Raw genomic sequence first — 15,000 nt, forward strand, 5'->3', positions numbered from 1 at the left:
GAATAAAGAAGCGGCTAAATACACATTGTCAAGCTCGCACAAGTTACATTCTCTCTCTCTCTCTCTCTCTCTCTCTCTCTCTCTCTCTCTCTCTCTCTCTCTGTTTAGGTTATACTTTTTATTCACTTCACTTCTGTTTTGGTTATTCTTCTCTCTCTCTCTCTCTCTCTCTCTCTCTCTCTCTCTCTCTCTCTCTCTCTCTCAAAGAAGACTTTGAAAGAAATTTGGTTTGGAATTAAATATTCCATCCATACCTAAAGACAAAGAAAACCTAAACGAAACTTTGTTGAAGAATAAATCTCGTTGTAAAATATACTTGATTTTTTTAATGAAGTTAATCTGCACTGACTAGCAGGGGTTGCCCTTTTAGCTCGGAAAAGGTTCCTACTAGCTAATTGGTTGGACAAAATAATTCTAGTCAATCAGCTAACAAGAAACTTTTCAGAGCTAAAAAGGCTCCCCTGCGAGTCATTACAAATGTGCCTCATCAAAAAAAAAGAATAGGTATCGTGTTGCAAATATTCTTGAACTAAGAACAAGATCTAAACTAAACAGAAACACATTTTCGGCTTCATTGAAGATCTCGAATAGCACCTCAAATAGCAAGCCGCAGCAGATATATTAATCAAATGATAAATATTACTTTAAATCTTTTTTTTTTAATGTTAAGCTCTTGCACAAATGGTTACCATGCGCACCACAAGACTTGGTGTTTTTTTAATGAATGAATGAATGATTTGAAGTTCTCTGGCATCCTGACATCGAAGGTCATTGACGTTGATATTGTTTATTATAAATAAAGATTAAAAGAATATTCAAGTAAAACCAGAAGGGTAAATATGTTATAAAAGTTAAATAGCTTTTAGAGGACCTGCTTCTTATATAAATTTAAAAATGCCACTAGAATTGTACGACACATCATGTCCAAGGATCTTGGCAAGGATGAACCTGTCATCTTCACCCCGAGCCTCAAACATATATCTATTTCTTTCTGTGGTATAAGTGGGGCATTCGGTCAACAAATGCCTCACTGTCAAGGGTATTAAACAGTCGTCGCAATATGGTTGGTGTTGGCCAGCCAGCAGAAACTCCTGTGTCATCCGTGTGTGACCAATGCGCAGACGACAAAGAGTAGTCTCCCATTTTTGGGGCATCCCATTATACCTCCAAGGGGATATAACAATCACAATTTCTCTCATCTTATTTTCGGTTAAAGTATCCCAATGCTGTTGCCAATTGTTATAAATAGAATTCTTAATTGCTGGTAAAAAATCATTATAGAGAATGGGATACCTTCTTGGTAGCAACTCGGCTGCAGCACTCTTTGCCAGTGAATCGGCCTCTTCATTTCCAGACACACCCACGTGTGCCGGAACCCAGCAAAAAGGCCACTCATGAAGGGTAGAGGCAAGGGGCAGTGACATTGTCCTAGCACGCAGGATCGTGCCCAAGAGACTAACCATATATTATATATGACCAGCGCCCAAGCCCTATCTCCACCCAAACTAGGACCAGAGAGGGCCAGGTAATGGCTGCTGATGACTCAACAGGTAGACCTATAGGCTCCCCAAACCCTCCATCCGTAACTCACAATGATGGTAAGGTTGCAGATACTAAAGAACTAACAGGCTTGAGCGGGAATCTAACCCCCATCTGGCGATTACCAAGCAGGGAAGTTACCCATAAGGCCACAATAACCCCAAGTAGGATAATTTTTTAAGGAAGCACGAAAATTCCTAAATATATACTTAAAAAAACCCATAAACCTTTATATACTCACACGCAAACCTATGCATAGAAATTATTCATATATATATATATATATATATATATATATATATATATATATATATATATATATATATATGTATGTATGTATATATATATGTATATATACACTATATATATATATATATATATATATATATATATATATATATATATATATATACACACACCTCTGAGTGCTTGTATCTGAACGTGGTGTAAAGGTTTGCGTATCGCCATGATCAGCCAACATGTACTAATCAGGGCCACCCATACTAGGTTGGTTTGCTATGAACGACCCGACGAGAATCTCCCACCATCACCAATCTGCACTGGCCAGCGTGGTGGCGAAAACTAGCCAAACCCCAGACACAAATTGCCATGTCTGAGGCCTTTGTCTTTTAAAAGAGTATACACGGCTGCATTTGTTGTTGTTGTAAACCTTGATCATTATCTTTTTTGCAGAAATATTAGTCCAATATTAATATTAGTCAGGAACTCTTCCGAAATTCCGACTACTTAAAATATGAGTCAGTATCAATTCTGATTACTTGGTACACTTTCTGCAGACAAGGATTTGGATATCAAGTATATATTTTGTTGTATATTTCCTTGTTTCCTTTCCTCACTGGGCTATTTTTCCCTGTTGGAGCCCTTAGGCTTATAGCAGCTTGCTTTTCTAACTAGGGTTATAGCTTAGTTTGTAATAATAATAATAATAATAATAATAATAATAATAATGATAATTAATACCCTAGAAAATCGGATGTTTAAAGATATATGGGAGCAAATTATAACAAAATCATTTTATTTCCTGCAACTCCTGCTATGGATGATATTAATTACAAAAAATCTTATGTACTATGCAAAAAGAACTAATTGAACGACGGTGCCAAAGATTGACATTCCGATCAAGAATATGGAATTTGATGGACCAGAAAATTAATGTTAATCTAACAAGTTAAGAAAGGAGTCAGCAGCTTGCGACCAAACAGGAGAACCATACTCCTAAAAATTATAGAATGACAACCTAGGATTTAAAATGATTTGTATATAATTAAAGAGAAATTTTCTCTTATAATCATATATACCTTGAGTTTTGTTTAGGATTCTGCTTAATGACCCATAATTTGCACTATGTACAAATTTAGCTGCCTGTAGGTCTGTATGAAGGATTCAGTAGACATATTGTTCTTAAACTTCTCTTGTAGTTTTCCTTATTTCCTTTCCTAACTGGGCTATTTTTCCCTGTTGGAGCCCTTGGGCTTATAGCATCCTGCTTTTCCAACTAGGGTTGTAGCTTGGCAAGTAGTAATAATAGTGATAGATGTACATTCAGGAGATGAAATTGATCCAAAGAGAGTAGCATCATCTGCATATGCAACAAGCTTGTTTTCATGCTTATATGGTATGAAAAGTAATGGGGCGGAAACATAAGGCTTCTTTGAGGAACACCTGACATTGCATTCCTTTATACCATGGTGCCTATCCACAACTATTCTTTGCAATCTATTACTTAGAAATTCAATAAAGTTGCCAAGATAAGACCCACCCACTCCCATCTGTTTAAGTTTGAAAACAAGGGCCCCATGATTAACATGGTCACATTCAGCACTACATCTAAGGCCTAAAATACTAACATACTAACATGCTGACCACAAACAAGGAATTTCTGTATAGGAGTTGGTAATTATAGGGGCATCACATACTTCAAGGTCATTGTGAAAGCTGAATTAGAAACTAGGGAACATATGATTATTTCTATCATTTGGTCTTACAAGTTGGATCTTGCTATTACAGTGTCTATTTTCCTCTGTAATGGTAGAATAGATCCTTTAGCTATGGTAAGCAGCTCTTCTAGAAGAACAATCCAAAATCAAATAATTGTTCTCTAATCCTGGGTAGTGCCATAGCCTCTGTACCATGGTCTTCCTCTGGGAAAGGAATTTTCTTGCTTGAGGGTACACTCAGGCACACTATTCTATTTGTTTCCTTATTTCCTTTCCTCACTTGGATAATTTCCTTATTGAAAACCCTTGGGCTTATAGCAACCTTCTTTTCCAACTATGGTTGTAGCTTAGCTAATAATAATAATAATAATAATAATAATAATAATAATAATAATAATAAACTCAAACTTCCCTGCCTGAGCTGATCACAAAATAGCCCTAATCTTGTGTACGCGTTCAGAACTGGATCAGGCTGAAATATAATACCGGTCGCGTACCATTCGGCCATAAATCACATTGTAGCAAAACTGTATGAAGACGTCATTTTACCACATACTACACCAAACACATGGCAATAAAACCCTCCCATCTATTAGACTATTTACGCCGCTTTTATTTGTTTGTTTCGTCTAGAAGTATTTTCGTTCTTGTCAGAGAAAGGTCGTAAACCAGTGGCGCGGTGTTTGTGTGTTATTGGATAGTTTGACTTTCTTATTGATGATCGTCACTAGTTCATGTAAGGATTTCGTTTCTTGGTAATTGCAGTCTCAGCTGAGTTAACCAGATGTCAGGCACAATTAGCATTCTGTGCATGACTGTCTTGTGATATCATCGGGATGTACATATTCTTGATATTGGTTTGCATGTGTGATTTCAATCGCAAGAATGTTCCACGTATGCCAACAAAGATGACAACCAATGCTGCCATTTCTAGTCCACCGCAGGCCAGAGGGCTCAGCCATGGCTTTATTCATGTCAGGGGTTTGGCCAGTTTTCATCACCACACTGGCCACTGCGGACTGGTGATGGTGGGAGACTTTAGTCCACATATACGAACACCAGCAACAACAATTGCAGCCGTTTCTAGTCCACTGCAGGGCAGAGGTCTCAGATATGTCTTTATTCATGTTAGGGGTTTGGCTAGTTTTCATCATCGCGCTGGCTACTGTGGATTGGTGATGGTGGGAGAATTTAATCAACATATGCAAGCAACAAATGCAGCCGTGTCTAGTGCATTGCAGGGCAGAGGTCTCAGACATGCCTTTATTCATGTCAGGGGTTTAGCAAGTTCTCATCACCACACTTGCCACTGTTGATTGGTGATGGTGGGAGACTAGTCCACATATGCAAGTAACAACAAATGCAGCTGTGTCTAGTGCACTGCAGGGCAGAGGTCTCAGACATGCCTTTATTCATGTCAGGGGTTTAGCGAGTTCTCATCACCATGCTGGCTACCTAGGATTGGTGATGGTGGGTGACTTTAGTCCACATATGCAAACAACAACAAATGACGCTGTTTCTAGTCCACTGCAGGACAAAGGCCTCAGACATTTCACTATATTTATGTCTGGGGTTTAGCCAGTTTTCACCACGCTGGCTGATGGGGATTGATGATGGTGGGAGACTTTAGTCTACATATACAAGCAATAAGAAATGCCGCCGTTTCTATCCCACGGCAGGACAAAGGCCTCAAATATGCCTGTATTCATGTCTTGGGTATGGCCATTTTTTATCACCACACTGGCCACTGCGGATCGGTGATGGTGGGAGACTTTAGTATGATCGTTTATTACTGCAAACCAATCTAGTATGGGTGACCCTGACTAGTACATCTTTGCCGATTATGGCGATACACAAATTCTCTTATTATTACGTATTCTTCGTCACCATTTTTTTTCGCATTGTAAGATTTTATTTTTAATGTTAATCCTTCTAGAATTCCTTTGCATCTGGGGAACACCAAGTCGTGTAAGTGGTGTGCATAATGACCATCTGTGCAGAAGCCTAACACAAAAAATTAATTAATAGTTTCATTAATCTATTGGTTGTTGTGTCTTCTGATGGTATATTTTTGCCGTGCATAATCCATTCAAAAGTTTTCTTTACGAAAACTATGATTTGACTTACAATTAGTTTGCCAAAAGTAGTTTTGCTTAGATATAGTTGTTTGTTTATTATTATTGAATGGAGGCGATTAATCAGTCAAATGAGTCAAACTTGATTCTCAGAGAGCTGTTCTGCTGTTTGTGGTGGCCGATCTGTAACATCCCTTAGTGGTGAACGCTAGACTGGGTTTTAAGTCCCGCTCAGACTCGTTAGTTTCTTTGGTCGCTGCAACCTCATCATTCTTGTGAGCTAAGGAGAGGGGCTTTGGGGGATCCTATAGGTCTATCTGCTGAGTCATCAGCAGCCATTGCCTGGCCCTCCTTGGTCCTAGCTTGGGTGGAGAGGGGGCTTGGGCGCTGATCATATGTATATATGGTCAGTCTCTAGGGCACTCTCCTGCTTGATAGGGCAAAGTCACTGTCCTTTGCCTTTGGCATTCATGAGCGGCTTTTAAACCTGTAAATTTGCAACATAATTATTATTATCATTATTACCAGCTAAGCTATGACCTTAGTTGGATAAGCAAGATGCTACAAGGCCAAGTGCTCCAACAGGAAAAATAGCCTAGTGAGGAAAGGAAATAAGGAATCATATAGGATAGTGTTTCTGAGTGTGTACCCTTAAGCAAAAGAACTCTAACCTTAGATAGTGAAAGACCATTTAATGGCTATGTTACTACCCAAGACTAGGAAACAGTTGAAATAGTTTGATCTAGTGTACCCTCAAGCAGGAGAACTCTAACCCAAGACAGTGGAAGACCATGGTACAGAGGCTATGGCACAACCCAAGACTAGAGAACAACGGTTTGATTTTAGAGTGTTTATGACAGTATGTATTCTTCAATCAAGTTTCAATGTTAATATTTAATTTCAAAAACGAAAGTAAATCCAAGCAAAAACTTTTCTATGGTTCGTGTGATTTAATTTGTGATTGTCTGTAGTCATAATTGGTCTAGATCAAGCCTACATTTAATCAAAGAAAAGATGTCAGTCGTTGACAGTTAGAGCCACACTTGAGTTCTTCGCTCGCATGAGCATTTGAAGAAAACCCTGACAGACATTGCGAAGTTTCAAATTGGAAATACGTCTGTAATTCATTATTTTATTATAATTTCACAGTGATGTAGATAACAAGATATATATTTTGAAAATTTCTTTTTATTTGGCTATGATTTATTATATTCTTATTATTATATTTTCACAGTGATATAGAAAACATTTAGAAAATTTCTTTCTATATGTCTATGATTTATTATTTTCCTATTATATTTTCATAGTGATGTAGAAAACAAGATATATATTTTGAAAATTTCTTTCTATATGGCTATGATTTATTATTTTCTTATTTTATTTTCACAGTGATATAGATAAGACATATATTTTGAAAATATCATTCTATACATTTCTTTTCTCGCTTCTTTCAAAATTGGTATAGATTAGGATATAGGTTACCCTTCCATTGATGCTTTTGATAAAAATATTTTTTTTTATAAAAATAATTTTTATTTATATAGTTTTTTTTTTTTTTTTTTTTTTTTTTTTTTTTTTTTTTTTTTTTTTTTTTTTTTTTTTTTTAAATCCTTTCCTGGAACGAAACCATATTAGTTAATTTACAGTTATTATCTTATGCCCGTTTTTCCAGATGTAGTTGTACTGATTCCTTTGTCCCTAAGCATGTTTTCTTTTTGTTTCTTTGAACTAATCTACTTAACATTAAATTGACATCCTTACTGACCTACTACACATTAGCAAACTCGTTTATACACACACACACACACATACACACGTATACAGATTGATCCACTTGGCATCATAATACGAAAATACTGTTTAAGAATGTCTTTTTTTTTTAACCCCAAATTATAGTAAATATGATCAGGATTACACCATACGTTTTTGTATTATATTGTAAAAAGTGTTCTCCATACCATGTATGTTGTATAATATATCCTTGAACAAGGCATACTAGATATTTTCAGTATTATTGTGGCCCTTGTTATTTTCGTTATTAGAAACATTCATACAGTGACTGATAGACATAGACAGAGTGATAGATAAACAGATAGACTGATAGACAGAGCGACAGATAGATAGACTAATAGACAGAGCGACAGATAGATAAACTGATAGACATAGACAGAGTGATAGATAGACAGATAGACTAATAGACAGAGTGACAGATAGATAGACTGATTGACAGAGTGATAGATAAACTGATAGACAGAGTGACAGACAGATAGACTAATAGACTGATAGACAGAGTGACAGACAGATAGACTAATAGACTGATAGACAGAGTGACAGACAGATAGACTAATAGACTGATAGACAGAGTGAAAAATACTTTTATTAAAGGTGATAATAAAAAGTAATAAAAATAAAGTAAATATGTAATATAAAAAGATGACATGAAATGGACATTGAGACGAGGGAGGGGGAAATTACAGCTTAGAAAAACAAAATTTATGAATAGAAAATAATCCCTATTAATATGAGGCCTTGGGGGACATAAACCACAGATTCATCACCTATTAATATGAGAAACCAGACACACTATACTCAATTTTTTTTTTAAGAGGCGCATTTGCACTGACTCGCAGCGGTGCCTTTGTAGCTCGGGAAAAGTTTTCTGCTATCTGATTGGTTAGAATCATCTTGTCTAACCAATCAGCGATCAGGAAACTTTTGCTACTATCTGATTGGTTAGAATTATCTTGTCCAACCAATCACCGACCAGAAAACATTTCCTACTATCTGATTGGTTAGAATTATCTTGTCCAACCAATCAGCGATCAGGAAACTTTACTTAGCTAAAAAGGCACCCCTGGGAGTCGGTGCAAATCTGCCTCACTAAAAAGAATTGACTATAGATATATTATTTTCGTCATTAGAACCAATCATTATATACTTTGAAGTATATTTTAATCTTTTGTTTATTTTATCTTTGTTAGATTTGTGGACGCGAGGGACCGCAAGTTAGTCCAGCGACACAAGAGGAAGGGCAAGAGAGTCAGCAGTAGAGCCCTCATGAACCTTCACAATAATGAAGCCGGAAGAAAGGTGAGTTCACTGTATATATATATATATATATATATATATATATATATATATATATATATATATATATATATATATATATATATTTATAATGTGTGTGTGTATGTATGTATGTATGTATGTATGTATGTATATATATATATATATATATATATATATATATATATATATATATATATATATATATATATATATATTAGTTGTGTAGTAAATCAGAAGGAAGTTCATAATTCATCATTCTCGAATAACCGTTTATGAGGAAAGTTTGTAACTGGTGGATGTTAAATATTTTCTGTATCTAAATTTTATAATTATTATCTCTCTCTCTCTCTCTCTCTCTCTCTCTCTCTCTCTCTCTCTCTCTCTCTCTATATATATATATATATATATATATATATATATATATATATATATATTTATATATATATATATATATATATATATATATATATATATTTATATATATATATATATATATATATATATATATATATATATATTCAATTGTCATTGTGTCAATTAATGAACAGTAATGTATTTCTATACATTGTTGCATTATGTTTAATAATGAGCCCGGAAATTGCAGTGAGTGAAACTAATACCAAATATTTTTCAATAAACACACAGGATGCATACAAAAAATTTTATATTAAAGAATAATTACCTAGTTAATACACAGTTTATATACAATATTACAATGTTCTTTCCAGAACTCTCCAAGTATTGATATTATTTCAAATGTCACTTAATAGCACCTCTGAAAGAGAGCTTAGGTACAGTTGCATACAGGAATTTCTGGTACACCTCCCTCTGAGGAAATACACCCAACCACACCCTTACTGCGCGGAAGGTTCTCGTGTTTAGCCCCGCCCACCACTTTTGCCATCTTTCCCTACACTATTTGGTTACTCGCCACGAAGCAATGGTGTGACAGGGACTCCTGTGTCCAACTGTACTTATACTGTTTATTAAAATTTATGTGACACTATAGTCTATGGGCTAAATGTGAGAGGTCGTATATTGGCAAATATTTCACTGCGATGAAGTCGAACTGTTATACCGTTGATATCAGTTTAGGCTGTTGTTTTTCCTGTTGAATATTTGTTTACTGTGCCTCAAATGTAACATGAAACCACTCGCTTATCTTCTATAAGATTTAAGAAAAAAAAATCTTTAGTTGAAAGGTATAAAAGGCATTTCTTTCTTCATGTACTGTGTTATAAACTATCACTGACAGTGTCTTCTGGTATCTGCGTTCTGTTTTTCTGACATGTTCTTCTTTGGGTTTGTGTTCATATTTTGCCTTACATTTATACCTTAAGCCAAGAGGAGGAAAGGTATCATAAGTGGTCTGTAACCAATCGTAATTTAGCAAAGTTGTGAAAATGCAGAGAATTAGATGGCGGGATGAGGTGAAGGATGATATGGAGAGAAGAGGTTTGTTGGAAGAGGATGCATTTGATAGAAGGCATTGGAGAGGACACATCAGGCAACAGAACCCTTAGTTTAGAGGTAGTAGGTAAACACTAGAGAACAATGGTTTGATTTTTTAGTGTCCTTCATCTAGAAGAGCTACTTGCCATAGCTAAAGAGTCTCATCTACCCTTACCAAGAGGAAAGTAGCCACTGAACAATACAGTGCAATAGTTAACACCACAAATGAAAAAGAATTTTTCAGTAATCATAGTGTTGTCAGGTGTATGAGGAAAAAAGAGAATTAGTAAAGAATAGGCCAGACTATTAGCTGTATGTGTAGGCAAAGGAAAAATGAGCCGTAATCAGAGAGACATCCAATGTAGTACTATCTGGCAAGTCATAGGACCTCATAACTCTCTAGCTGTAGTATCTCAACGGGTAACCGGTTCCTTGGCCAAGTTACTTGAGAATTGCACTTACCCTCCTTCTCTGATCCTTAGGAAGTAAAGGATTCGAAAGTACTCCGTGATATGCGCATCGCTGGCGTCGTGAAGGTCGTATGTTAAATGCATATGTTCTCATGTTATGAGTGGGGGTATTACTGTGGTATGTTTCGAGGTAACTGAGACATGCTAACCACCTCTGGGTTGGTCTGGGAACTTATTGAAAGCTATAGATGTCTGCAGTGACCATATAAAACGAGCTGGACGTATGTCTTATTATTATTATTATTATTATTATTATTATTATTATTATTATTACTTTATTAGCTATAACCCTAGTTGAAAAAGCAAGATACTCTAAGCCCAAGGGCTCCAACAGAGAAAAATAGCCCGGTGAGGAAAGGAAACAAGAAAATAAATAAACTAGAGGTACAAGCCTAGTTGAAAAGCAAGCCCAAAGTCTCTAACAGGGAAAATAGTCCAGGGAGGAAAGTAAACAAGGAAATACATAAAACTAGATGAGCAGTAATGAGCAATGGTGTGCCTGAGTGTACCTTCAAGCTGAAGGTTAATTCATACTTTGAAAGTAAATTATACGAGTGGTTAGTAATAAACTAGGAAAAATATTTATGCAAACTGAGATTTTACTTGTAGGAGTTGGGGGAAATGAATTTTTCGTGATGTATTGAAATTATAAAGGCTAAACATTTAAAGGAAACGGTTACCTCAACACTAATTTTCATTATATTTTCTTTGTTGCATATTTCAATTATTTAGCTTTTGTGCTTTACACTGGTCAATATTAAAGGGTTAATTCATCGTTCTAGATCTTTATGAGTAGCAGTATTTTCAACCTGAATTATACAAACATTGCTTAGTTTGTATAGTCATTTAGTGGTATGAATATTATTATTATTACTAGGTAAGCTATAATCCTACTTGGAAAAGCTTGATGCTATTAGCTCTGGGGCTCCAACAGGGAAAAATAAACGATGTAATAAGTAATGAACAATTAAAATACAATATTTTTAAAACAGTAAGAACATTAAAACGGTATTTCGTATATGAATTATAAAATTACTTTTGTCAGCCTGTTCAATGTAAACACATTTGCTGCAAGTTTGAAATTTTGTTCTGACTGAAGTGATCGGCTACCTCAACATTATTTTCTATTGACTTGAAAGATATTTACAAATGTTAGGTGCTCCAAGTTACATGCATATTCACCTACAAACAACAATAATTGCAGCAGTTTCTAGTCCACTGGAGGCCAAAGGCCTCAAACATGTCCGTATTTATGTCTATGGTTTGGCCAGTTTTCATCACCATACTGGCAAGTTCCGATTGGTGATGGCTGATATTTTCGTCTGATCGCTCACGGGGCAAGAGCAAACCAAATGCGTATTAGTGTAAGGTCCTTATGAAACAACTTGGTCGATTCAGTAAACTCCTCTGCTATATATTGATAAATAGATCGTCTATTGGTCTATTTCCATTAGGTATTATATATAAATCCCAGACTGGGGTTCGAGTCCCGCTCAAACTCGTTATTTCCTTTGGCCGCTGCAACCTCACCATCCTTGTGAGCTAAGGATGGCGGGTTTTGGGGAGCCATAGGTTTATCTGATGAGTCATCAGCAGCCATTGCCTGGCCATCCTTTGCCCTAGGTTGGGTAGTGAGGGGCTTGGGCGCTGATCATATTTTATATATATATATATATATATATATATATATATATATATATATATATATATATATATATGGTCCTTCTCTAGGGCATTGTTCTTCTTGACAGGGCAATGTGACTGTCCCTTGCCTGTGCCATTCATGAGTGGCCTTTAAACCTCTAAATATCCAAGTTTATTCGGAAATGACTGGAACGAAGTTGATCACTTTCTTACTGAACATTTTTTTTCTCTCACGCAGTTTCATTCGTATTGCATTCGTATTAACAGAATAATTATATGTTTGAGGCTTGAAGTGAGGATAGCAGGTTCATCCTTGCCAAGATTCTTGGACATGATGTATCGTACTATGCTAGTGGTATTTTCAAATTTATTTCAGAAGCAGGTCTATTGAAAGCTATTTGACTTTTTGAAGGACATCTTCGCTTTTGGGATTTTAAATTGAATTTCCTTTTTTTCTTTATTTATAACCAACTATACCGGCGTCAATGACCTTCGATGTCAGAGTGCCAGAAACCGCAAAATTAATCAATCAATATTCAGTTGGCTCATTAAATGCGAGAATATCCTTATTGTACATAGCTAAAAGTTCTAAATGTGGATTTACCTAATATTTAAGCGTTTAAATTGGATTATTTTCTCGTTAGGTTTTCCATCTTTGTATGAAATAGATTCAGTATCAGAGGCAATGCACTTGCTATAAGGATTATGGTATCCTTGAAACTCTATTACACTAGCAAATGGGGCAAAGTCGATGGTGGTCCTTGATTGCAACAGGTTGAAAACGTTTTAAAGCGTTTATGACAGGTTGGTTTTGAAACATCTTGATAATTTCTTTGTGGCAAATCCTATATAATTCTGTATAGGGCAATGTATGTCCACTAAGTATCTTTGATGGACAGGATTAAAACGGCGGTTTCCTCTATTTTATAAGTTTGTGTAGACTACTGTATAAACAAGTCCTTTTTACGAGTAAGTCAACCATTTGTAGTATGAATAGGGGACCTCGAAGGACAATTCCTCTTTGAAGCTATGGTTGGGATTGGCAGGTAATCCTTACTTGGGTTTTGGGGATCATGATGCTAATGGCATTTAAAGTTTGTATTAAGAAGTGGCTCTCTTATAGGTTTTTGGAAGTCCGTGATATATGAAATACTTATTTTTAATTCATTATGTTATTTTCTAAAGTTTTAACTAATTTTTATGCAATCAGCATACAGTAATTAATTCCTAGTCATTCTTTAATGAATTGTATTATCCGTTTCTTTAAAGTCTTTCTGAGAATAATTTTGAATTTGCATGACTTTATTATATATTGTTCGTGTTACCTTACAAATAGCATTTAATTCGTCACGATCATTAAAACTGATAATAGTTACGATTTTGGTCAATTTTATTTGAAAAGAAATATAAAGAAAATAAATGAATTTTCTTTTCTTTATTTTCTTTATTTTTTTTTCAAATAAAGAAGACAGAAGAAAAAGGTGGATGTGGCAGAGATGAGAATGTTGAGATGGATGTGTGGGGTGACAAGAAGAGATAAGATACGGAATGAGGTAGTTAGGGGTACCACAGGAGTTAGAGAACTATCAGATAAGATCCAAGAAAGTAGACTGAGGTGGTATGGTCATGTCATGAGAAGAGATGAACAGTATATTGGGAGGAGAGTGATGGAAATGGAGGTACAGGGAACGAGAAGGAGAGGGAGACCGAAGCGAAGGTGGATGGACTGTATCAAGGATGACCTTCTATCTAAGGGATTAACCGTTGATGAGGTGTGGGACAGAGGTAGATGGAGAAAGCTGACCAGAAACATCGACCCCACATAGAAGTGGGAAAAGGTGTAGACAAAGAAGAAGAAGAAATACATTTTCTTTTGTGCGATTGAAGCATAGTTAATGATTCTGAAGGAACTAAGATGAATATATGAGAGATTTCGGAATAGAATATAAAAGAATATACTTGTGGAGGGATATAGCTGGAAAATAAAGATTTTTAGTAATCAGATATAGAAATAAAGAAGTCATTGGTAGGAAATTCTATGGAAAGTTTTGCGAGTAGTATTTTTATGTGAACGAAAGAAGCAACTGTATTATTATTATTATTATTATTATTATTATTATTATTATTATTATTATTATTATTGTTGTTGTTGTTATTATTATTATCATTATTATTATTATTATTATTTTATTATTATTATTATTTTATTATCATTATTATTATTATCATTATTATTATGCAAGCTATAACCCTAGTTGGAAAAGTAGGATGGTTTAAGCCCAAGGGACCCAACAAGGAAAAATTTCCCTGTGAACAAAGGAAATAAGGAAATAAATAAACTACAAGAGAAGTAGTGAACAATTAAAATAGAATATTTTAAAAGCAGTAACAACATTAAAATAAATCTTTCATATATAATCTAATAGCTTAAAAAAAGGGAAGAGAAATATGATAGAATAGTGTGCCCGAGTGTACCCTCAAGCAAAATGGGTATTGCCATGGAAAGTAAATATCTTGACAGTAACCGACCAGAAAAACTGATTGATTAGATCAAGATTAAGATACTAAACTGGACTGTTGGGATTGTTGTTCAAGGAACTGTGAAAGCAGTGAAGAAAAGGACAGTTCAGGAAAGGCAAACGTTAAAAGTTAATTTTTTTTTTTTTTATTTACTGAGATGTGTGTTGATTCTTAAAACTAAAACTCAAATGAGAGTCTTGTGTTATAAAAAAAAGTTAAAATACATAAAATATATATCAAAACGAGATCTTCTTAATTAAGGTTTTAAAATAA

At 35.1% G+C, this 15,000-nt stretch overlaps 1 protein-coding gene across 1 annotated transcript in view; it reads left to right on the top strand.

Annotated features, from left to right (window-relative positions):
- Window positions 1–15,000, top strand: part of LOC137650837 (protein Wnt-4-like) — a 64,733-nt gene that overhangs the window by 2,589 nt on the left and 47,144 nt on the right. The window contains exon 3 of the mRNA XM_068383994.1: window positions 8,554–8,662. Within this exon, the coding sequence (XP_068240095.1) occupies window positions 8,554–8,662 (109 nt within the window). The remainder of the gene's footprint in view (window positions 1–8,553; window positions 8,663–15,000) is intronic.

Source organism: Palaemon carinicauda, chromosome 1, assembly GCF_036898095.1.
Source record: "Palaemon carinicauda isolate YSFRI2023 chromosome 1, ASM3689809v2, whole genome shotgun sequence".
Classification (NCBI taxonomy): Eukaryota; Metazoa; Arthropoda; class Malacostraca; order Decapoda; family Palaemonidae; genus Palaemon; species Palaemon carinicauda.